Source organism: Ursus maritimus, unplaced genomic scaffold (genome assembly GCF_017311325.1).
Source record: "Ursus maritimus isolate PB19 unplaced genomic scaffold, ASM1731132v1 scaffold_11, whole genome shotgun sequence".
Classification (NCBI taxonomy): Eukaryota; Metazoa; Chordata; class Mammalia; order Carnivora; family Ursidae; genus Ursus; species Ursus maritimus.
The window spans coordinates 5,609,349-5,635,135 of record NW_024423453.1 but is presented as its reverse complement, the minus strand read 5'-3'; the positions used below and the strand labels follow the sequence as shown (position 1 = coordinate 5,635,135).

Below are 25,787 nucleotides of genomic sequence, written 5' to 3'. Positions count from 1 at the left end.
CCCCCCCCCCCCCCCCCCCCGCCCCGGAACTCCAACTAGGATCCAACGTCTTTTGTTTAAGACGGTCGCTGTGGGGTGGCGGGGCGGTCGTATACCACTTCTTCTTTATTCATTCATCGATTGATGGACACTTGGTCTGCTTCCATAATTTGATGATTGTAAATAATGCTGCAATAAACGTAGGGGTGCACGTATCCTTTCAAATTAGTGTTTTAATATTCTTTGGATAAATACCTAGTAGAGCAATTGCTGGGTCATAGTGTAGTTCTAGTTTTAACTTTTTGAGGAATCTCCACACTGTTTTCCAGGGTGGCTGGACCAGTTTGCATTCCCACCAACAGCGCACTGGGGTTCCTTTTTCTGCGCATCCTCGCCAACACTTAGTGTTTCTTGTGTTTTTTGATTTTAGCCATTCTGACAGGTGTGAGGTAATATCTCACTGCGGTTTTGATTTGCATTTTCCTGATGATGAATGAAGTTAAGCATCTTTTCATGTGTCTGTTGGTCATCTGTATGTCTTCTTTGGGGAAATAACTGTTCATGTCTTCTGCCCAAACAGAAGCCTTATCTTTGGGGTGTTTATGTTTCTACTTTATGATGACTTCCTAAAGCTGGGATTGGTCTATTGATTTAAAATGTAAAACGTCACCTCAACTCACTTAAGCCCTACAGTAAAAGACCTAGACATGGAAATAGACAGTTGTTACAGTACATATATATTTTTAAATTTGTTCCCTTTAAAGTCTAAAAGTTGTATTTTATTCATTTTCATTTGCCTTTTTTAAAAATAAAGTTCTGATTTCCACATTACCATTAGACTTTGCTTCTTAATATGTACATTTAGAGAAATATACATTAGAAAGTCACTTGTGTCCTACACTCCCCTGCTGACTGAGGAAGAAAATGCAAAATCTATTTCCTTGTCCTTGACAGGAATTACTATCTTTCTTTCACAATTTGGACCTAAAACCAGTTTGCCAGTGAAGCAGAATTAATGTGCTTGTAGGAAATCACATTTTGTCTCTAGTTCAGAAATAATCCTGCTAAATTCTTGAAGAACCAGCCTTTGCTTTTGTATATTCAAGTCTAGGTTTGCAAGAGAAAATCCTGAAAGAATAGCACACACCTTCTTTATAAGAAAGATTAAATAAATTCGTCTCCAGTGTCAAGCTACTTTTAGATCTGTCTTAATTCAAGACTCTACCATGGTACCTTATAATCTTCTATCTACAGGCTGTCTTAGCTTCTTTCACAAGAGGTTCTATCAGAAATTCAAATGTTCTGGAATGTCTTAGTAACTCAGATTTATAATTATCCCCTGAATAAGATTACTTCTACAAATTAATATACTTTTTAAAAATTGTAGTCTAGGTACTTTCATGCTCATTATTCTTGAATGACACTCATGAATATGCAAACAGTTGTACCGACATGAAAATTCACTGGGAGAAGCAGAACTTTGCTCGGATGCACACTTATAGACACATTCTCAAAGGATATCTTTGGATACTGAATTTTCCAAAGACAAAATTGGCACCATCGGGTAAATTTACACATTGGAGATCGTTCTCGCCCTGGCGACTTCTCTGCCCCACACACCACACCATTTCCCACATTCCACTCCCTCATCCCCTTAAAGCCTTCTGCTCCAGTTCTCCCCAGTGAGCCTACCCTGACTCTCCTCTTTTAAATTCCTGTCTATCCCTTACTCCCCACCTCATTTTCCCTTTACACTGCATAACTCTTTCCTCTTCCTGTAGTATTTATAATCTTCTAACATACCGTATTATTTGTTGCCTGCCTCCAGACTTGTAACCTCCGTGGGAATAGGCTTTTTTGTCTGTTTTGCTCGCTGATGTATTCCCAAAGCCTAGATTTGCATTTGGCATACAGTAGGTGCTCAATTAATACCTCCTGAATGAATAATTAAGGAGCTCCAACTGGAATTGGAAAAGAATATAGAAAATTAGTGTTTCTACCTGGCTATGTGTGCTGTCAAAATGTGCAATTTTCCTATTTGGGCCAGCTATGGAAACTAAACATGAGTTTTCAGTGAACATAGGCCATATAAATTTCCGTAAATATATGACCTAAATTGTAGGATTCCATCAATTTACCCCCGGAATTCATCAGTTTAACAGGAAAAAAGAATCATCACGTTGCTGTCATTTAGGTAATGCTTTTGTTTCATCACCTACAGTTCTGGATAAGAATTTGTGACCGTGCCGCCATGTCAGACAAGGCTGCCTTTGCCTATAGTCATACCTACGCCACATTATTGACAATTTTATATACTAAAATACTTCCAAAGGACATAGCCATGAAGAGTGTGTAACTGGAAGAAAGATTTAACTCCGAAAATAGAGATTAGATTTTTGGCATCCCATAGCACTCTTGAGATTAAAACTTTTCCTGTCGGTCCTTTGTACTGAGAACTGCCACACAGATCTCTCTGCCCCGTGGCTGTTTAGGTAATGAAGTTCTAGTGCTGCTGCGAAGTTGGGTTTGGCTCTCGCTGCCGGCTTCTCTGCCCCAGACAGCCGCGAGGAGCCAAACGAAGATACTGCTGAGAAGGAGACCCTTGCAAAGCACTTACATAATTTCGGCCCTTTTGACTTATACTCTTTTCCTATAAAGGCCTTGGGGAAGCCATGGGCAAAAGGCAGGACTAGAAGTTGAAAACCAGTTACCTAAGATCATCAGCTATTGTCAGCCCCAAGCGAAAGGTGTGCTTCGGGTCAGATAGCTGGTGATCAGTCAGTTTCCCCAGTGCCAGCTGTGCGGCACCGAGGGCAGAGTCTTGGCCAAGAGCTGGTCTGGAATCATCAGATAGTGCCATATCTGTATCCTGCAGATCCCCTTTGAAGGTCTGCTGACATCATTGTCCGTTTGACAAAACTGGGTTAGATCAGACCTTTACCTTGCAGCCGGGCTTGCTTTTCCCCCTCCTCTCCGAGGCAGAGAGCAATGACCTCGCAACGCACTACTGACCTCTCCACTCACCTAGTTGCTTGCCCAACCTATCTCACTCAGACTTGCTGCAGTCAACATTTTTTAAGTTGTGAAAAGAGGGGCCAATGTGCAACATTAATGTCAGAACATTCCATGGGCCTTTTAACTGCAGCATAAATCAGCCAAATGGTTACATTTAATTCCTTTCTTTACTGCTGCCTTAGTAATTAAATGACTATAAAAGGGACCATTTTTTTTTCTTCCTCTGTATATAGGTCAGGAAAAAAAGGGTATCTACCCATAACATTTTTATTTTCATTTTACTTTAGAAATATCTAATTTAGAAGACTCATTTATAGCCATTTTTGTTACTATTCCTAAATAGACTGCTTTTCTCTAGTTCAGTTAGCTTTCAGCTCAGTTCAAGGGTCACTTGGCAGGTGCCATCTAAGGAACTTATGTCCTGCATCCTGTCTACAGTTCTAATGAGAAGAAAGTGCATAAATTATTGTATCACACTGTTCCTTCTCACCATTCTCAAGCCGAGCTACCGAAGTGACTTGTTTTCATAAAAGCTTTTGTTTACTTGCAACCTTGGATTGTGCTGTTTGCTTATTGATTGCTCTTTGAAGTGCACACGCAGGGTCAGTATCGAATTCACAGGACTGCTGCCGTCACGTGTAACTTTAAAGTGACTAAACAAAAATAAATAAATAAATAAAATGACTAAAGAGAACTTGAACTGCTTTTGGCCATAAAAACCCAAGTAGCCCGATTTTGCATTTGATTCTATTCTTACGTGTGTTTTTCTTGATAATAAGCAATAGCATTAGGTGTCATGTACTGGGAACTTACAACTCATCAGATGTTGCCAAGTCCAGTATTTTGATGATTTACGATAAGCCTGAGAAGCAAGGGTTCTTTTCCTGGGGGTTTTTTTTGGTGAGGACATTGAGACAGATAAAATCTGTAAAGGGATTTATTCAAGATCAAGATCACAGAACCGATCTGTAGCAGCCAGGATTGAAATCCACATCTTTGTGACTCCAGTAGGTGCGATGAGGAGTGGCTGCTCCAGCAACTTCCAGTAAGACTGTAGAAGTATGTGGAAGAAAAAGTGTGTGATTTTATGTCATATACATGCAACCACCACCAGAATGCTTGGTGTGTTTGTTAGCATGGTGCTCTTTCACAAATAAAAACACAATTTTTACCATTTAGTTTTATTTATAAAAATCCTCAGTTTTCTTTATGAAACTAGTAGACAAAAACTTCAATACCTACTAAATTAGAGAAAAGTAGCATGCGTAACCCTGTCACCCAGTAATAACTACTACAAATCGGGGGTGGGGACATTCTTTCAACTTGTAATTATCCCACATTCTGCTTTTTTCTCCCATAGTTATTAAAATTATGTACATCTTGCATAACTCTAATGGCTGTATAATAGTCTTTTGAGTGAATATACCACAGTATATCCCTGTTGACTCCAGTAGTTTTCTTGCCTTTACCATATTTAAGATGGTTTGCTTTGGAGAGATTCCTTGATGTGGAGTTGCAGGATTAAAAGATATGAATGTTTTTCCCGGAGATAGGTCATTTTACCTTCCCACCCACCAGCAAAAGCTGTGAGTCACCGAATGCTCTCCTGACTCAGATATTATATTATCACTGTCTTCTTTGCCTATTGATAGACGTCAAATGGTATCTTAGAGTTTTCTTTGGTTATAGAACGATCCGGATCAAAACAAACACGGTTTCTTTAGAATTGTAAAATTATACATGTATGGGGGTCATTATTTTGATTTCAGATTAAGGTTGGCCCTTCACAGAATTTGTCTTGTAATGTGTCAGTGGATCACAGATTCTCTTGATGAGGGTACAAGTTATCAGGTGGAAAGTGGTGCTGTCACCCGGCCAGTCTCATCTCATACCTGTCTATTGTCTTCTGCTTACTTTATGCAAGCAATTACACTGAGAAAGTAACGCATCAGTCTCTGGCCAGCGAGAGCTAACGAAATGGGATCGTGCTCGCCCAGCATTCCCGAGCAGTGTTGGATACACTCTGCCACTCTGGGAGCAGTATGCCTCAGTAGAAACGTAATCATATTTCCAAAGAAAGGTTTGGGGGTTTTGTGGGCTTTTTTTTTTTTTAAGCCAATAGTATTGAATTCAGATTAATTTGTAGGATGCTTTCTGCTTCCAAACGGGAAAAAAAAGGTATAATAAAATATGTTTTTTACTGTTTGGACTTAGAATCAAGTGAGTTTGAAGCACCGATTCAAAGATGACTTGAGCGTTTGTTATCCTGTTTAGTCTCTCAATTATATATATATATATATCTTTTCTTTTCCCTTAACGTATTTCCAAAATTTAATAATATCCACTATATCATTCATCCATTCATATGTCAGGAGCCTGCTTCAGGCCAACACTGTGGTATATAAGGCCTTGGGCATACAGAGTTGAGTAAGGCACACTTATATATTTCAGAATTACAGACCTGTAAACTTACACTTAAGGATTATAGACCTGAAGTATAAAGAGGTAAGTGCTGATATTAGGTACACAAAAGATATATAGAAAGCACAGTGGTGATGAAGGATGGGTAATCAACTTGACCTAGAGGCAGTCCGGGCATATTTTTCCAGAAAATGATGAGGATAGGTGAAAAAGAGCATTCAACCTAGTGAGAATGACATTGTGCAAATGCAAGGTGGAGCAAAGGTGTGATGTCTTTTGAAAATCGCAGTATGGCTATAACATAGGGTGTTCCAGGGGAAGTTATAAGACACAATTCCAGAGTAGACAGGTAATATCATTTGAATCATGTAAAAGCATTTGGAGATAGTCCGAGACACAAAATCAAATCTCTTACAATTCTTAGAGAATTTAATGACCGTATGAGATTAATGACATTCCTGTTCAAATAGACAAGGTAGTTGGAAAATATAACGTACTTGTCTTTGTACGATTTAACATTTATATTTCTTTATAGATAGTCTTGTACATGTGATCTCAACAATTTGTCAATACTAGACTTTAGGATCTGAACACACAGGAACATTGCGTGTCCTTTTGGACACTGGAACTACGGAAAAGATCAGTCTAAGTGGAAAGGCTCAAAGGCAGAAAATTGTGTGATATGCCAAAGATCTTCCAGTGTGTCCAGCCATTACATCATCAAGGGAAAGTGACCTCAGCATGCAAAACAGTAGGCAAACGTGCAGACTGGAGAAGGATTAGTCAGCTTCTAGTGCGTGATGACTCTGGGGGAAGCATTCGCTGGAGGCTTGGACCTGATAAGCAAGGGTAGTGTTTCTAGGTTATCTTCCTCAAGCTCTGTCTCCCTCTTAAAATCAATCACCTACGAATATGACTTTAAAAAAGGAATACTTTCTTGGAGAAAAACTGGATTTCAGATGTGAGTAATAATTTACATTTTTGCATGTAAAAAAGAGCAATGAGATGTGCATGGAAGCTGGAAAAGGTGATGGTAAGCACCACTACTGTTGAAAGAACCCACTGAGAAGCAGCATACGTTCTAGAATGCCCATATAATGTAGAGGTTCAGTGCACAGGCTCTGACCTTGGCTGCATAAGTTTAAGTTCAGCACCGTCACTTCAAAGCTCTAGATTCTTGTTCAAGTTACTTAACCTTGTTCCTTAGTTTTTCTTTGTCTACAAAATGCAGATGGTGGTGGACTCTTTGAAATATACATGAGACATTGTATATCTAAAAAGTGCTTGGAACACTAAGAACAGGGCCTGGGATATAGTAAGTGTTCCCTTTAAAAAGTTAATATTACTTTGACTAAATTGAAACACATTCTGTTTTACTGGTCTGCAGCAACGCACAGGCCTGCGTTCCAAGCCAGCCTTCAACTTTGTGTCTTTTATGGACCAGTAAGTTCCCGTAGCAGAGATTTGTGTAGATAGCTGCAACTTATGGACGGTCAATAAATACTTGTAAATGTTGTTTTCAATGTAGCCCTTAGGCGTCTAGTGTTTCTCAAATTGGTTCAAAATGCTGAAGATCAAAGGACATATCTTGAGTAAATACATGTCAATCCTTTCTCTTTCTTTAACTTCTGTTTTCTTTTGGTGGGAAACCTTTCTGGGTAAGCATAGCTAAGTAAGGACCATTCCTTCAGTATTCTCAAATTTTTGCCGAGAAAATCAGCCTTGACAAAGAAGAACAGTAGGAACGAGAATAGTGAAAGCAAAGGCTCAGGTTTACTCTCTGAAGTGATTGCTCTCTCGTGACATGGCACGTGCGTGCCACCACACGCAATCCAAAGGACATAGTCTCTCCTAATGCACACCCCACAGGGAACGCTCTTGGGAATATGGGAAGACACATTAACTTTCTGGCTTTCAAAGAAGCCATGAGTCAGATACACTCTCTTCGCTCCCTAAGCATCTTCACCTTCTTGTGAAGAAAAGGCTGCTGTGGGCATTGTTATTTTGAGAATCTTTTTCGTCAGAACCCATGCTTGATAAATCCCAGCTGTACCTTAGTCGTGTCCTAAGACACATCTGACAGACATAGAAAAAAAGAAATTATTTTTGTCTCACAACCTAGTAGTCCAAAGAAACTTGTAAAAGTAAAAGTAATTCTTCTTTCATCCTCTAAAGAATAGAAGCTATGCTCTTAATGTTTGAGTTTTCTAATAGATCTTGAGATTTTTACTATTACACGTTTTTCCCCCAAAATCTTATCATTTTTTCTAGCTTTGACTCTGTGAGTGAAAGGGGGGGAAAAAGCAAAGTGAAGGTCTTTGTGGGAAATGAAGTAAACAGAAAGGTAAAAGGCTCCTAAACCAGCTTTGGACACTCTTTGGCAGGTTTCACTCTGGTTTCCCCTGTAGAAACTGATGACGTGAACATTATAGAGAACAGCTTCCCGTTCAACTCATTCGGCTTGTTACACATTCATCAGGGGAGAATCAGTAGCTCCCAGTGTGGCGAAAATGTTGGGAAGGACAGATCTGAGAGTAGCTAATAAAAATAAACAGTAATTTGTTCTAAGGTTTAGAAAACAGTGTGATTGATTTTGTTTATCACATTTGGCATAATTTATCATATGAGAGCACCTATTTTCCTTATATAATTCTGAGACTTACAAAATAAAGCTTTTCCTAATTTTAAAAAGTTTATGTCATAGAAACCTTAATTGTTATCAACTTGTCATACTTTAATGATTTAGAAGAGAGTAAGAACTTAAAAGATCTACGTATCAGTTGTAAATCCTGATGGTCTAATGTATTTTTACAGCTGCCCCATCCAGAGCTAAGTTAGGACTGGCTCTCAGGGAATTATCTTAGACTTGTAGGATTGGTTCGTAAAGACATGCCTGGAAATAACTGGAATTCTACTTCAAGAAGAATCTGAACTCTGTTGGGTAGGGGGTTGTCTTGGCAACCTGTCTTGACTCACCTTCCTTTCAGATTATCCCTTTCGCTTGGAGAGATACTATAAAATCATTTTTCAGTGACCTTCACGACAAGGAAAGCATTACAACAGAAAGCATTGCAACTTTGTAAGAATTGATCATTCACGTCATCACCAGGCTGTACCATGTTTCCATTGTAGGCAGAAGTGAAGGAAAAATTGACCCGAATTGGTTGTTTGGTCTTGTCTTCAATTTTAAGTTAAAGTGCTGATTTGAAAAGAGAAGTTTACTCTGTGCTTAAAATCAGTTTGAAGCAATATCAGCCCCAGTGTATCTGAAGTATGAGTGACGTCATCCCACCTAGTATATGTGTTTTTTGAAGCTATATCACATTTCAACGTACATTCTCTTGAGTTTTCCAATTTCTCTGTTCTTTTTTTTTTTAACATTTATTTGAGAGAAAGAGAGAGCACGCATGAGCGTGCGAATGGAGGGGGAGGGGCAGAGGAAGAGGGAGAAGCAGACTCCCCACTGAGCAGGGAGCCCGTAGGGCTCAGGCCTCTACCCTGAGATCATGACCTGAGCTGAAGGCAGACGCTTAACCAACTGAGCCACCCCGGTAACCCCCCCGCCAAAGATGATTTCCTCTTTCTTAATCTCTTTCTCTATAGTCCCTTATCCAAGGTTTCTCAACCTTAGCACTACTGACAGTTGGGACTGGAAAATCCTGCACAGCATCCAGGGCCTCCACACACAGATGCCAGTAGCCAATCCCCGTACAGTTATGGAAACCAAAAATGTCTCCACACGTTGCCAAATGTCCTCTGAGGGACAAAATCATCGCCCCCATTGCAAACCAGTGGTGTAGATAAGAAAAAGGGGTCCATAGATTGAGCTCTGGGAACTCTTCAAGGTTTAAACACTGGGGAGATGAAGAGAGAACCAGCAAAGGAGAATGAAAAAAGCCAATAGTGAAGTTGGGAAAGAAATAGGGAAAATAGCGTCCCAGAAACCAAGTGAAGAACGAGTTACAGAAAAGGAGTTAACATCTGTATCAAACGCCGCTGCTCGCTAGCCGCCTGGGATGGAGACTCCTTCTTCATGGATTTAACAGTAAGAGCGATGAAGCACAGAACAGCGGGCTTGCCGCAGATGGGACAGTGGCCCTGGATGGAGCCTGTAACGTATGTTTTAAGATTTAAATGCAAGTGATAGTCACAGTGCGAACAACCTTTGTTGTCACAAAAGAGTGTAAGATGGCAATTTAGAACTTGTGACAGTGGGGATAAATTGAATACATATTAGTTATTTCGAATAAATTGTGTATGTTACTTAGAAATTCCAAGCTTTGGGGGCGCCTGGGTGGCACAGCGGTTAAGCGTCTGCCTTCGGCTCAGGGCGTGATCCCGGCGTTATGGGATCGAGCCCCACATCAGGCTCCTCCACTATGAGCCTGCTTCTTCCTCTCCCACTCCCCCTGCTTGTGTTCCCTCTCTCGCTGGCTGTCTCTCTCTCTCTGTCGAATAACTAAATAAAATCTTTAAAAAAAAAAAAAGAAAAAAGAAATTCCAAGCTTTGGCGCCTAGTCCATTGTAAGGTATATGAGAAATCCTATGTGACTACTGAGAGTTCAAGTACTGATTTGTGAGTTTATATGCATATGAGCGGCTTCGGGACAATCCGTGTAACAGCGTGACTCTCAGCCCCTTGCTTTCCAAAGTGCTTTCTTGACTTGGAGGGAAGAGGTTGGCTTTGGATCTAACAAACCAAGAATAGGCAAGAAGGGTTTGCCCTCTGCGGGGCTGTCCCTTAGCAGCAGCAGCAGAAAAATGCTTCAGACTTTATTATTATTTCAAGTTATGCCGTGTGGCAAAATGAATCATGGTCCCTGAAAGATGTCCATGTTTTATTTGTGAATTTGTGAATGTGTTTCTCTTCTATAGCAGAAGAGACTCTGCAGGTGTGATTAGGTTAAGGATTTGGAGATGAGATTGTTGGGGAATATCAGGGTGGGCCCAATCTAATCACATGAGTCCTTAAAATTGGAGAACCTCTCTTTCCAGGGTGTGGGCCTGGATTATCTGTCAAACCCAATGTAATCACAAGACTCCTTAGGGGGGAGGTTAAGATCGGAGTCAGAGGAGGTGACAGGACGACAAAAGCAGAGTTAGAGAAGGCAATGTGACCCTGGAAACAGAGGTTGGAGCAATGCATTTTGAATGTGGAGAAAGCCGAGGCCGGCAGGCAGCCTCTGGCAAAGAAGGAGATTGCCCCCTAGAACCTCCAGAAGGAACGCGACCGAGGCTACACCTTGAGTTTAGCCCCGCAAGGCTCATTTCAGACTTCTGACTCTGGAGCTATCCGATAATCAAGCCACGTTGTTGGAAGCCATTCCATTCGTGGGAATGTGTTACAGCCTCAATGAGGAAGCAACGCAGCCCAGTTCCTAAGGCGACTGTCCTCATTACCAGAGTGCTCAAAGCTCGCGTCTTCAGGCCTCGTCTTCTTGTCACTGAATGAGCATTCAGATCTGGAAGGAGCAGTGTGAATGCTCTAATCAAAATCGTGCCGTATTATTGTTTTCAAGAGCACAAGAGAGTTCTTTCTTGGGTAATTGGGTGATAGCTCATAGGTAAAAAAAAAAAAGTCTGCCATTTCCACTCCCTTGCTAATAATATATTTCTTCCTGTCTTTGCCAGTTTTTACTCAGACTTCATTTCTTACATAAAATTGATTTTGGTGCCAAAAAGGTATCCATGAACTATGCCACGAAATAGTCTTTACCACTTCTGAGCTATTTTCTCCCTAATCCAGAAATAGCATTTGGGACATGTTTTCTCATTGCTTTTCCCACCCCTCTTTCAACATTTCTATCCAGGGGGAAAGTCAGTGGAACAGCATGTTTAATCACCCGGTAGTTACCATGAAAACATGTGGGTTTCTTTCTTTTTTTTTTTTTTCCTTGATAGTATTTTCTAGCTTCTTTAGAGTTGTCCGAAGCAATGAGGATACACGAACACTCTCTACATGTAAGGTGGTAGTAGCGGCACAAATGGATCATCTTCCAGTTCAAACGAGTAGCCGTGGAGTAGGAAGCGCTCATAAATGTGGGTATGTTTGTGCTTGTTGGGCGCTGGTGTCTGTGCAGCTGTCACTTTGATTTTAAGTCTGGGAAAATTGTGTGTCTGAATTGGACTTAATCTTGTAAACCTGAAATCTGGTTTCCGTTCCATTGTGATTAATCATAAATGCTTTTTATAGTGTTTTTTCACTTCTGGCTTTAGTCTCCAACTCTCAGATAAATCTGTTTTCTACAGAACATTTCAGGGCTTCTTTAGGATGAAGACAGGCAGGAAACATATTTCTGTATTTGACTCTAGTTTTTATTTTTATATATTTTTAATATCCTATAAAATTTTTACTCTTCCATTTCTACGATTAGCAGACCATTAGGATAGATAACAAGGTTCAAAAACAAACAGACAAACAAAAACTTGCGGCCTTGACACAAGCCCATAATTAATTAGACTTTGTGTGACTTCTGGTTCAAGAAAACTTTATTTTCAGGGGGAAAAATCCCTAATGCCTTGTTTCTACTTCGTAGTAGATTTTAAGACTGTGAGAGGTAAAATTTAATCTGCTAACAGGGAGTCACTCACTGCTCTTCAGAATTTTAGTGTGCTTTCTGTATTCATCATTCTGTTCATTTTAGGCATTATCCTGATCTTAACGGGTGAGCATTTCTTCATTGGAAATTCAGATGAAAGCTTTCTTTTTCTTAGAACAAAGGGCATTTCTTTAAGGGAATTAGCACAATGAAAGTGAAGTGCTGATGGAACCACTTTCTGAATTCTCTTTCTGCCTGCTGTCTCCTACTTAGAACTTACTGTTTTTTTACACGGCCTTTAAAATGTATTGTTTTGCCATGACTAGTATCAGTAGCTGATATATTATAAGACGGTTACTTGGTTACTTGGCAGTTCTAACTCAAAGTGACAATCAGTACCAGGTAATCAGGTTGAGCCACGCTCTCAAACAAACCAGAAATTACACATGAGTTTGTCGATGACAACTCGTTATTAGTTCGTAGTGGGAGATTTGTCTACCAAGATCACTGGCAAAAGTTTTATTCACAGGTGGTTGCAAGCTTTACTCTTTCCAAGGAGATAAGAAACTCTAACCATTGTCCAAGCAAGAAATGTAATTCTTTCTTTGTTTCAGTGGTCTCTAAAATCCTTAATTCTAACTTTGAACTTGAATCTTTGTGATCAGTTTTATAAAACCATGTCTTCTAAAACGAAGAAAAATATTCTTGCACCTCCATAAGATGCAAGATTTTAGGATTAAAAGTGGCATTTGCTCTAGAGGACAGTTTAGGGACACTGAACCAAGTATCAGCTTTATTGAAACAATGCCACGGTTGGCCTCGCCATTTGCTATCCTTTTCTCAGGACCGGAGGATATTCATTCTTAAGTGAATAAAACTTCAAAGTGGTCCCATCTGATAATTCCTGGGGAGAGCAGCGGCTCATTAAAGAAGTTTCTTCTGTTCACACCCCTGCACTCAGGAACCCCTGCAGCTACTGAGGCTGGCAGTGTGGGCTGTGGGGGACGAACGTGTGTGCCGACTTAGAGATTGGGAGTCAGACTTCAGCCACATCTGCCCGCGAGAAGAGAAGTCATCAGTGCCATGTTTCCCTGTGAACGTACCCTGTTTATTCTGCCCCCCATCCCGGCCCAAAGACTTTGAGTGCTCTCCATGGCCTGAACCAGTTGTCTCCATCTACCTTTCAAGGGCCACGGGCAGTGACACTTCCCCCTACTCTCCCCCCGGGCACATCATGGTATACACACGAGTGAAATCATTCTTATTTATTTAAAAAGAAGGAAAGAAAGGAAAATGAAGCCACGGATTCCAGTGCTATACTTCAACTATTAGTCCTAACCCATTACTGACCACACACCTTACTCAATCTTGAGGAGAAGCTCCAGGCCTAACTCTGCTGCCGGAATTTAATCCGCATTCCCAAACTGACTTTCTCCCATGACTCCCCACTGAGGAAACAACAGGTCTGACACATGCCCGGCTTAGCTCATGCCTACGGCACTGCTTTCCTCCCACCCCAAGTTCCCATTTACGTCTGTCCATCCATCCATCCAAAGCCTTAAGGGGTGTATGCAGAAGCAGAATTTACTCTTACATAGGGATTGGTTCATTATGATTTTTTTCATTCAAGGACATACTAAACACACTGCAAATGACAATGATAGAGTTCATTTAAATTGTGAACGGACGGGGGCGCCTGGGTGGCACAGCGGTTAAGCGTCTGCCTTCGGCTCAGGGCGTGATCCCGGCATTATGGGATCGAGCCCCACATCAGGCTCTTCTGCTAGGAGCCTGCTTCTTCCTCTCCCACTCCCCCTGCTTGTGTTCCCTCTCTCTCTGGCTGTCTCTGTCTCTGTCAAATAAATAAATAAAATCTTAAAAAAATTAAATAAAAAAATAAATTGTGAACGGACGGATGGGTGTAAGCATTTTTTATCAGCAACTGATAAAACAAAGGTAATTAACGGGTATCTTGCCAATTTAAGTATTAGAGTGATGACATTGTTTATGGGGCTGTGTGTGTTTGTGATTTTAATATTTTGAAAGTAGAAACATCCTATTTCCCCCTTGTAAATAGAGAGCCAACAAGAAAATAGAATTCATCAAGATTTTTAAAAAGGTGACAAGGGGCAAAAATGGTATGTTGCCGTATTATGTACAAGCAGCTTTCTGTAACAGGTCTGAGGAGTGTACTTTCCTAGAAAGAGATACGTAGGCACGTCATTCAATCCATTGTACTAAATACAAGTCTACTCTGAGCATGGCCTAGTTCAACAATAGAAAAACAATTACAAAAACTGGTTTTCTTGCCTTTTTTTTTTTTTTAATAAGTAAGGAGAACCTGTGATCTTTCAGTTCACATCTGAGAGGAAAGCAAAATAAGAAAGAGGTGTTTGCAACTCAAAGAAATTCAGAAACTATGTGGCTTCCTCGGTCACACATAACTGGTTAGAATAACAGCATTTCTTTAGTCACGGCTTTGTTTTGCGATTATAAAGCATTTGCATTTATTATGGATCTATTTCATTTGTATTTATTATGGATCTATTTCCACTCTTATTCTCCAAATCATTCATTGCCAGAATTTCTGGGCAGAGTTAATTTCCAGTTATAATTTACTTGTGAATAACAACGTCTGGAAAATTCCCATTATTTGTAATGTAGAAAAATGCCTGTATGAAGTGTTGGGGGGAATTCTCAAGAACAGGACAGATTCCAGTCCCAGGGCACAACTTCAGGATCTAGCTATCAGCCAAAGCAGGTGAGGTGTTCAGGTGTCCTTTTCTTTCTTCCTCAAAGCTTTGTTTGCATTTTCACAACTCCTTGTACCTTACACATGCATGGTAAAAAACAAGGTCACTCCGGCACAAAGGAGTTCAGACCATCTCCCAGGGAAGTGTTCATTAGCAAATACCCTGTGTTGAAAGGCCACCCACATGAAAGAAAGTTTCACCATTCTCAGATGAACTTGTCTGACTCTCTGGAAGAGCACAAGTCAGCCAACAGAGAACTTGGAGTTAGTGTTAAGGGACTCAAGCTAGGCCCTGGTTTCAGTGGAAGCTCAGGGGTTGGCGGGGGGGCCGGGGAGTTTGAATGTATACACACTCGTTGACAAGTGTTGTTGGGTAGAAAAATAAGTACAAATCATTAGCAGCTACTGTGGGGAGAATAGGAAAAACACCCCCTAGGAATATTTTGGACCAGGGTAGCATGACAGAGAAATCCAGCTTTCTGAGGATAAATGATAAAGCCATTATCTGTTTTTATTAGTTATGGGCCCATGTCCATTCACATCAATGACAGAAATGGAAGGGGGGAAAAGAGTAAATGCAAGGGGCAAAGCTCAAAGCACATCAGTATTTCGTTGGGGTGTTCTTTACGTAGTTGGTTACTTTGTAATTATAGCTACAGAAGCACCGTCCTGAAAAGTATTAGGCACCTGTATAGTGAAGGGTTGGGCTATACGATACACGTTTAAGATTCTGTAGCAGGAGTCCCTACCCTCCGGAAATTGCTAGTTATCCAGTAACAAAACAATGTAGTGTTACCATTATACCCAGCTATGGAGGCCTGCCAGAATATGAAGTATTATTAGATTACCATGGAAACATTAGGGAAGTCTTCTATCCCCATTAAATAGTAAGAGGGCTAGCAGGAAGTCATTCTTCATCTTGACAATAATTGAACCTTTACCAAAGAGATGGCAGAACCGAAAGGCAGCTTGAATCCATTTAAATTGGCCAGTTTGCTAAAGAGAATCTTACCTTATTCTAAGCTAAATGGAAAAAAAATCATAATACATTCAATTATAAATGATACATTTGGATTTCTCAGTTGGAAGAGGTAAGAGTTAATGCTTCCTTAGATGACTCCCTCTTACAGAAGAAGCCTAAGCTTAATTCTAAATTAACCTAAAGCATTACAGACTTGAATTTCACCACAGTAGAAGATTTACGAAGTATACAATAAGCAACTTCTTTGTATTGTAGCCTACACAGTTAATTTATCTTTTTCTACCTGCTTGAGCAAAATTTTGGTAGTTTTGGCCCATATACAATATGTAGCTATGTGACCATAAGAAACTAATGTTATCCAACACCCCACCCCATCACCCATTCCCTCTCCTGTAGAACGAGAAAATTGGGCTCCATCTCTCTAAGGTCTCTTGTAATTCTCAGATTCTTTGTGTCTATTCCTATTGACTTGGTTGCCCTAGCTATGGAATTGAAGGTTGGTAAAAATAATCTTTAGAAAACACATGGAAAAGAGAATGGTCTGTGCCAGGAAGTTAGTAGTGCATTAGGACTAATTCTCATTCTGTAGCTGAAGAAATGTAGAGGAAAACATCCGAGGGAAGATTTTGGTATTTTTCTTGGTTCTTCAAGGCGCATTTTCCCCCCCTAATGGCTAGAATGATAGGATCGTATACAGACATCCATTTAATTTGGTTCATAATTGCGAGTAATACAATTAATCCAATGATAACCAAAATCCAAATTAGATTGAATGAGCAAGAGAGACAATGATAGATAATTTAAGGAAAAGCTTTTGGGGGACATATATGGTTCATTTGTATTCTCTAGGAGGTAAACGGGGTTTGGAGCCAAGTGTTCCAGCCCTCAAAATATGATAGTTGAAACACAAAGGCATGGGACTCCTCTGGTCTATTCACAGTGAAACAATGTGCCACACGATTCCACAATGACCATGCAGTTCAATAGGAGGGCTGGTGGAATTCTTATATGCCTGTAAGATAACACATTTTATAGGCATATACACCCTTTTTCCTCCTGAAAGGTTACCACAGGAGAACAGGGAGATCTGAGGCTTAACCTCTAAGCCTGTTTGCTTATCCGTAAAACGAAGGTAATGCTCTACATACATTAGGGGTGGTTAGGAGGATCGAAGGAGAAAGCGCTTTAGCACTGTGCGCCCGCCCACAGGACTCACTCCCTAAATCATACCATGAATATTGTCACCCACCGTTACCTTTATAATTTAGAAAAGCATAATTAAATTGTTTTAAAAATTTAGAAAACAATATAGACTATTTCATATTACCATTGCTTGCATTAAGTCGATAGAATTTGTTTCTTAGCGAGTCCTTGCTTAGATGTGTGTAAATGCAAACGGTGATTAGGACTCAATTTAGTGACATACACTTGAAAATTTCATATATAACATATATATGAGTGTACTTACCTACACTCATTCACATTCATACTCATATTTATTATTTACACATATTTGCAGCCAAAAGTACTTTCTTCTTGAAATGTTTAAGAAAGTTTCCGTAAAATTGTCTCACATTTCCACCTCTCTTTGAAGTATAGAAATTGCCTGTTTCTTTATGGAGGAAGAAAATGGATCGTGTTTTTTCCGAATACTTCATTCTTTAGTAATTCATGTGTTACTAGGAAAGTACAGCCATTCATTCACTCAGTTAATGTTTGCTGAGCACCTAAGTACATAGGTGCATAATTATTTTTCCCTCTCAGGAAATTTGATGTGACAAGACCATGGTCATCCAACAAATATTTATCAAGTAGTGACTATATGCCCAGGTCTTGTGTTTCAAAGGGAATCTGCAAACCTCAGTTGGAAGTGGTGTATTCCAACTTTATGGGTTGATTTCTGGAATTGCCGCTTTATCAGGTGGTGTTCAACAAATAGGTCACATGGCATTCACTGAAGTAAGTGTGTTGTTTGTGTAAATAATTAGATCTCTCCTTAGCAATACATACCAGCGGTATCCACAATTAGGGAGGAAAATAGGAGGCATTTTGCAAAAAATGCTCTTCTGGTTAATTCATTTTGCTTTTGGTATTATGCTTGTTACTTACTTTTCAGCGAGTTCCCTTTTAATCTCATTGAGTGGGGAATATCCATTTTAAGAGAAATACTGCTTTTTTAGGAAGTTCATTCAGGTGTTTAAATTATTTACAAGGCCTCTGTTACTTTCTATTGAATCGTAGTTCTACAGAATCTTGTTGGTTTTATTTTTGTTCTTATTGGCATTATCAATACCACCGTTTCGTTCTTGGAACAGTTGTAAACCAGCAGGACCTAGAGATTCTAATTCATGTTGCTTGTACATTTCTGACTGAGAGTTCCACCTAAGCCTGACAAAAAAAGAGAATAATGAGCCCCTGTAGTCCTTCCTCCTTTTGTTAATCTGGTTTCAGCTCTCTACCCTGAACATTGTTTTGGTTCTGTTTGTTTCCTGGGATATTTAAGAGCAAATCCAAGACATATAATTTCACCCATAAATACTAACTAAGTACTTTTAAAATTATGACTACAAACTTTCTGAGTTTATTAAAAACGCCTTTTTCCAATTGGTTTGCTCAAATAAAGACTCCCCAAAGTCTACCTATTACCTTTGATTGTAGTTTTCAAGTCACTTCTTAATCTAGAAGAGTCCCATATTTGGATTACATGCTTCTGACTTATTGAAGAAATAAGTTCAATTGTCCTACAGACGGTCCCACAGTTTATATTTCCCAAGAACAGGTAGTAAAATCAGCTCTTGATTAGATTCAAGTTCAAGCCCTAAGACAAGCATACTTTAGGTAATTCTGTGTTCTTCCTATTGTGTTGTATGATGTCTACCAGTTATCCCTATTATTAATGATAATATGGAAACCTAATACCTGCTCCTTTGGTGGAGAAGATTTCAGGAATCCATATTGGGGGTGCCCGAAGTCAAGTGCTCCAAGTAGCCCGATTTTAGTGTTTTAATTCCCTCAGTGAAAATTTTTCTTTTTGTACCTTGATGTTATGTTGTTGAAATTTTTAAAGTCATGGAGCCCAAAAAGAACATAGATCTATTCCAACATGTGTTGGTTAATCTAGAATGACCTAATTTGTCAAGGGAGGTTTCCATAGAATGCCACGTCGCCAAAAGGATGTTTAAACATTCTCTCTTCATTGAAGGGGCACATTCACAAGAATATGCTTTCTGCACTTACAAAGAGGGACTGGTATAAAAAATCATGAATAATTAGTAAATATAAATTTCTGATGAATAAAAATAAATTGCTTAAAGATCTTTATCTCCTAAGATATTGGGTTTTTGTCTGTTGCAGGAAGAAATCTTTCCTGTTTTCTGCTCTGTATGCTGCCTTTATCTTTGGTGGTCGGCACCTGATGAACAAACGGGCGAAGTTTGAACTGAGGAAGCCATTAGTGCTCTGGTCTCTGACCCTTGCAGTCTTCAGGTAGGTTTTTCTTCAGTTTCCCAATGCAGTCCATCCATTTCATCAGACTTGGCTGAAAGAAGCAACGCTGGAGTATTTTATAGCACATATTTTTGATCGTTCAGTGCAATGAGGATAAAATAAAGCCATGTCCACAGAGTAGGCCTTCACTGCAACCAACTTGCCATATTATACTCACTCTCTTATTTTCAGGCTATGTCCTTTCTTGTCCAAACTGCTCATGCGGTGGTCCAGTTTATCTCGTAGGCCTAGAGGCAATGTGTCAATTCCATTATTGTTGTTGCTTAAATACAGCTGAAGGGCTAAATGCAAAGCCATGCCAGTAAACTATTGATCTACGGTACAGTAGGGTTTAAATGTTCTGGGTATGCTGTTACTGACTAATAGGTAATCAAAAAATGGCACTCAAACGCACGGCTGGACACCGGACCCCTGTCTATGTCCGTATTACTAGACCAGAGAATGCCGTTAGCTCTGCATCCCCAAACGCACGGTTCACCCCCATTGCCATAAGCTGACTTGCTGGCTTATGTTTATGCAACCAGTTCTTACTTTGTACTGAGTAGAACTAATCATAGAGGCTGTCAGGACCAGACCATCTCTCCAGGGACGTCTGGCAGCCAACATTCAGGCACATTCCTGGAAGCTCGAAGGAGCATTTCTAGCTTTGTAATATTTGGTGATCTAAGCCATCACAAGATTAATTAGCACACAGCTGGTATCCTTACAAGTGCCAGAAAATACCTACAGCACTAACAAAGGCACCTGCTCTCTTTGTGTTCTGCTTGTCAAAACCCACAAGTTTATAACTAGCCTTGGGGTGGGGGGGAGTAGAGGAAGTAGATGTAGATATCCTACAAATAACTATTGTAATATTTATGAATATTCATTCTTATTTTTCATACTACATATTAACTGTTCCACCACTCGGCAGAAATAGATGGTATCATTAAAAGCCTCATTAGTTACTTCTGGTTTATTAAAAATGATCAGGCAGGAAGAGGATTTTCATAAACTCTGACAATCTGTACCTTTCCATTCAGATCCCTGCAACCAAATAGCTCATTTGCTTGCTACTACTGGCCATCCTCGAATTCAGTGCATTTTGTAAGTTCTGCGTTTGAAGCACTCGTGATTTGGATCTGTCACTAAAAAATTCTTGCATTTTAATCTGAATCAGGACATGATTCTCTATAGTACAAAGTAGCATTTTCATTTTTGTTCCCATCTAAGGTTCACAGAGCCTTTACTGCCTCTACTTAAATATTTTGATATTTGAGGAAAAAGTTATCTTTTTTTTTCTAAGATTTTTTTAATTTGTTTTAGGGAGAGAGAGAGCATGAATGAAGGGCTGGGGGGAGGAGCAGAGGGAAAGGACAAGCAGACTCCCTGCCGAGAGAAGAAGCTGACACGGGGCTCAATCCCACAAGCCTGAGATCATGACCTGAGCCAAAATCAAGAGTTGGGAGCTAACCAACTGAGCCACCCAGGTGTCCCAAGGAAAAAGTTAATCTTTATCCTAATGACGCCTTTCAGCATTTTACGGAGTTTTCAACAAAAGCCTTTATCTTTTGTTTTTTAAAAACTTGAACACATATGATCAGGGAAGAGTACAAGGAGCCCCCCACCCATGCACCAGTTACCCCACTTAAAGAATTATTACCAAATGGATTAATCTTCTTTCATCTACCAACTTTCCTCTTTCCCCCAAATTATTTGGAAGTAATACAAACTGAACTATTTTTGAACGAAATGATACCACTTCTAAAAGTTAAGTACTCTTTTTTAAAAACTGACCAGAATATTATGATCTCACTTAAATAGTAATAATCCTTTCTCCTTCAGTGTTCAGATTTTCCCAGTTGTCTCATAAAATTTTTTTTTCAATTTATTTTTAAGGATCTGAATCAAAATAAGATCCATACCTTTCCATTGGTTGGTTTCTTTTAACTTAGAGGTTTCTACTTTCCTCTCTCCTTAGCCCTCCTCCAACTCCCAACTCCCCATCCATCCTTTGAAGAAAGCACACCATTTGCCCTTCACAGTTTCCCCAGACTTGCTGATTTTGCTGATTACATTCTTCTGTCCCCTGTATTCCTTATTAGTTGGTAGTTAGATCTAGAAGTTTGATTATATTTAGCTTTCACATTTGACAAGACTTTCTATAAGAAGAAATTTACCTTTATCAACTCTTTAGTTATCCTAAAGTATATACAGTTATTCTAGCAAAGGCAGGATAATGCTTGATTCTTTTGCCATATTTATCATTTTCAAAAAAGAAATTAATTTGATCACCTGGCATGTAAATAATAATGTTTTTTTCCCCTTAAGTATCATTATGAACTCATGGATTTATACTTTATGTGTCATTGATTTCTAGATGAATTTGACTTGGGTATATTTTCATTTATTGCTATTATTCTTTTTGACGCTAAATTATCCATCTTTGGCCAGTATGAGTCTGTTTGATTTTTGGCGGGGAGGGGGCAGGGGAGCAGGGATGACAAGATATGCCAGGCCAGGCACACTGCATATTCCTCACCCAGAACTGAAATGAGCCATTTCTCCAAGGAGCCCTCGCTCCTTTGGGGGAGGAGAGATAGTATTTACAAACCACTGATTTCAGGGGGTGGCTGCTGGGGCAAAGGTAGTTCTTCTTTCTAGGCCTTTCAGAGGCAGGAAATAGAATATTGTTTTCAAGAGTTTTATCTAGAGTTGGCACCGATACGTCTAATTCATATTTGCTAGTAGAGAGCATTTTACTTAAGTTCTTACACCTCCTTCCTCTCACGCCAAAATCCAAGTTCCCAAAAGAATATATTTTTGAATGGCTTTTACCTTACTATAATTCACAAATTTGCAAGTCCTGCTGCCAATAGGGCCCAGTGGAGAAGTTCAAAAATTCCTTGCTCGGGAGACATTCTTGCATTAGATGACCTGTGTCTGTTCCACTCCCCCCTCTTCACCACTATAGGATAAGATATTATCTATTTGGAAAAAGAAGGAAAGAGAAAGAGAACCAAAATTTTGAGTGAGAGGAATTAAAAATGCAGGGAGGGGAGGAACAGTAAGATTTCTCTTTTTTGCTGGGGGGGATCATTGAAAATGTGATTGTGTGTGTGTGTGTGTGTGTGTGTGTATTTTGTTGCTTAGGAATAATTTCTTTTCCCCAACTTCTCAAGCTTGCCCATTAGCTTTTTGTAGTAGCCAGAGACTCAACTATGACTAATTTGCAGATGCCGCATATTGTGTTTAGTCATGAACTAAGACAACTGAGATGGGAATTAATTTGGTTATGCCAAGTACTTAAGCAAAAATAAAAACCCTGTCTTCATACCAATCTACTTCAGAAAGTGGTGTGGGGTTTTTATCTAATTTGGCAAGAATTACCTATAGAATATTTTCCTTCTTTCTCTTTACTTTTGGATGTTGACTGAATATATGATAGTAGCCTTCATACTAGCCATATACCATTGAATTTATTGAAAGCTGTCATAAGTTTGGATGCGATCACGACTGAGTTTTCACTGGCCTGGCATGTATTCATTTTATTTGAGAATGATTTCTCCAAGGTTTTCTTGGCAGTTTCTCCCCATCACCCAGTACCCTGCCCCACCCTTTGCAGATTCAAACCATCAACATCTGGTATCAGTGAGTCCTTAGGAATATGACCCGGATGATGACACGGTGCCCTGCCTACATCCCACCCAACCTAAGGAGAAGCATTTCCTTCTTTGATGAGCTAATTCTGTGCGGCATTTGGCCCTAGGTACTTGAAGCTTTCCTTAGGATAAATGCTGAGAAGAATTCTGGTACTTTGAATTAGTAAATCCTTTAGATGAGATTGTTTCTCCTGGCAAAAATCATCGAGCGCTTCAAGGTGCCTCTGACCCATTCTTCTCCGACACTGCTGAGTCATTACGTTGCTATGGTAGCTCGGCCGGGTTACTACCGTTGATTTGTAAAGCATTTTCTATGTCTTTATTTAATAACTCCATATCCTTCTAGATGGGGTAGAGATGTGTGTGCTTCTGACTCCAGCCGCCTTTATCTGGTGACTGTCTGGCAGTGTTTTCTTCTCTTTGGTAGCGTCAGGAGTTTCAAGGAGCCTGCCTGGTCTCCAACACAGAGCAGGTCAAAGCAGGGTGCCTAGTCAGTGTACATCAGAGTAAGACGTGCTGCGTATTTTTAGATGCCAATATCACACTTGCTTCGGATTTGATTACTCATGTTTCCTGGTGATTCACTCTGGCCTCAACTGTGTTATGCTTTATTTGCACAAAGCCAAATGTTCCATGCTTTGCAGCTGGACTTCTCACCTTGTTATTAACTGGCCATTTTTCCCATTGAAACTCATTTTTATTTCCTGGCCATATTTTTACTTTGTCATTAAATTTCAGTGTTGGCTCAAGTATAAAATATATTCAAGCTTAATTAAAAAAATTATTCTTTTTCTTTCTTTAGTGAGATTTCCAAGAACAAAGTGTTTAAAGACAGCACCAGAAACATTTAGAAAAGGGTGTTTAACAGTGCAGAGCAGCAGATGAATGGTATTTAATCAAATCTACTTGTGATTTCTTTATACACACATCAGTGTTTAATATCTGGGGAATTATTAGCAACTGTCTTATTATTGTTAAGGCAACAAATATATAATAAAACCAACTGAAACTATTCAGATGAGAAAATATGACATCTAAAAAAACTTGTTGAAGGGGAAATACATCACTGACCTGTATAATGATGGGACATTGAAAATGACAAATTTCAGAATAACTTAATGAATTTATACTCAAGCACCTTTGGTCTAGTATTTTGTTCTGTGGGTGCCAAAAGTGGTCCCTCTTGATCTACAAAGAACAACATTACAGAGATTACAGAGAATGATTCCAGTGATACTAATGATATTAAAAAAATGAGTACATAAACTACAAATATGACGGGAGAAAAACTCGTATTGATAACGGGTTAGAAATTTCACATTTTAAAATGTGGCACCAAGGGGGGCAAAAGTAACAAAGGCAAAGATACCTCTAGAAAGCATAATTTGAGTAGTAAAGAGAGCAAGCTGCAGAATAATCATGGGAATGTGTTGCCATGTATGAAAAGTTTCATAACCCATAAATTAACACTACATTTCATTTATTAACATATATGCAGTTATAACAAAAAAATAACATTTGAGAAGTTCAGGCTAGTGATCATTTCTGTTTCTGGGGAGACAGAGAGAATTATGGGATCAGAGAGGGTCCAAAAGAGTCTTCAACTCTTTATTGTAAGATTTTTATGTCATTATGAATAGGTCAAACAAGAAAAAGATAATCTGCGTTTGATACAGAGAATGAATGGATGGCAGATTTTTTGTTTTGTTTTGTTTTAAGTTGAAAGCAAATAATGAAAAATATCTACTTTTCAAAAGAAAAGCTAGGAATCGTACTTAATAAGATTCTGGTGAAATGCCGGCGTACGTTAAATAAAACAAATAAAACAAGCTTGTATCCAAACACGAATTACGTTCTGTTGATCCTCACAGTTCCCCTTCTTCCCTAATGGTAAGTTTATACTTAGAATTAAGAATATTTTGTGTTTTCTCTTTTCTGATAACAGTCCTGAGTTAAGAATGTATGTATGGCTGAAAGGATAATCTTAGGACCTCTCTTTTCCGTCCATTTGTTGTTTGGCTCTTGAAGACTATCTAGTATTGCTATATGTATACAGATATATGGTCTGACAGACAACTTACAGACAGATGGGAGTCAGATATCACTCATTTAAATGTGTTCATCATCTCATTTTGTCAAAATGTTTTGTTTTTACATATAGTCTATTTGAAAATGTAATATAGATAGGTAGATAGAGAGATAGATATAGATAGATAGATAGATAGATATACTGTGTGCCTTTCTTCCTCTCTGGATTTTGTGCCGTTTTATCAAAGAACCACAGAAATCATTGCATGCTTTGCTTCCGACGCCATCTTTATACATTACAGCTTCTGTCTCATTTTTTAAACTGTAACTAATAGATGTATAGAAAAATCTTCCTTCCTGAAGGCAGGGTGTATAAACATTTTCTTTGCCGAATCAAATAGATTTCTCTCAAAAATAAACCATTTATTGAGATGTAAAACCACAGAGACTAGAAACAACACAATAACCAGATGACATGGTTGTCTCAAAGGTCAGGTCAAAGAACAACAGCAAAACACGTTTTGTTTCCCTTTGCATCAAGAGAAATGTGAAGCATCTACACTGAATAAAAAACCCAGTAAATTATTAAGGCAGGAAGCCTAATAAACCATAAAGTCAAAGCAGTCCACTGCCCTAGGAAAACTCATCCCTACATTTTACTCGGTACTTCCGGAGTTGGCTCCCTTCCCTGATGAAGGGCACCGTGTTAACATTTTCATAAGTGAAAGTGGCAATGTCGAGTCTGAAATATAACGGCTTTCTTTAGCGTTTGGAGTTGGATTTGAGGGCCTTCCTACCTGAGAGCTGCCAGAACTCTCTCCACAGTTGGACTCAGTTTAAATATCAATTTTGCTATTGTGTTAAGCTGTTTTTGCCTCAAAGGAACTACCGAACAAACCACCACCAGAGGATGAAGAGAACTC

General features: G+C 39.3%; 1 protein-coding gene across 2 annotated transcripts in view; it reads left to right on the top strand.

The window, feature by feature from the left end:
* Nucleotides 1–25,787, top strand: part of ELOVL6 (ELOVL fatty acid elongase 6) — a 126,646-nt gene that overhangs the window by 61,434 nt on the left and 39,425 nt on the right. The window contains exons 1-2 of one of the 2 annotated variants that reach the window (XM_040626249.1): nt 11,292–11,454; nt 19,043–19,174. In XM_040626249.1, coding sequence (XP_040482183.1) covers nt 11,453–11,454; nt 19,043–19,174 — 134 coding nt within the window. In that variant the 5' untranslated portion in view covers nt 11,292–11,452. Of the gene's footprint in view, nt 1–11,291; nt 11,455–19,042; nt 19,175–25,787 lie in introns of those variants that run through there. The other variant, XM_008689430.2, reaches the window with a different exon arrangement.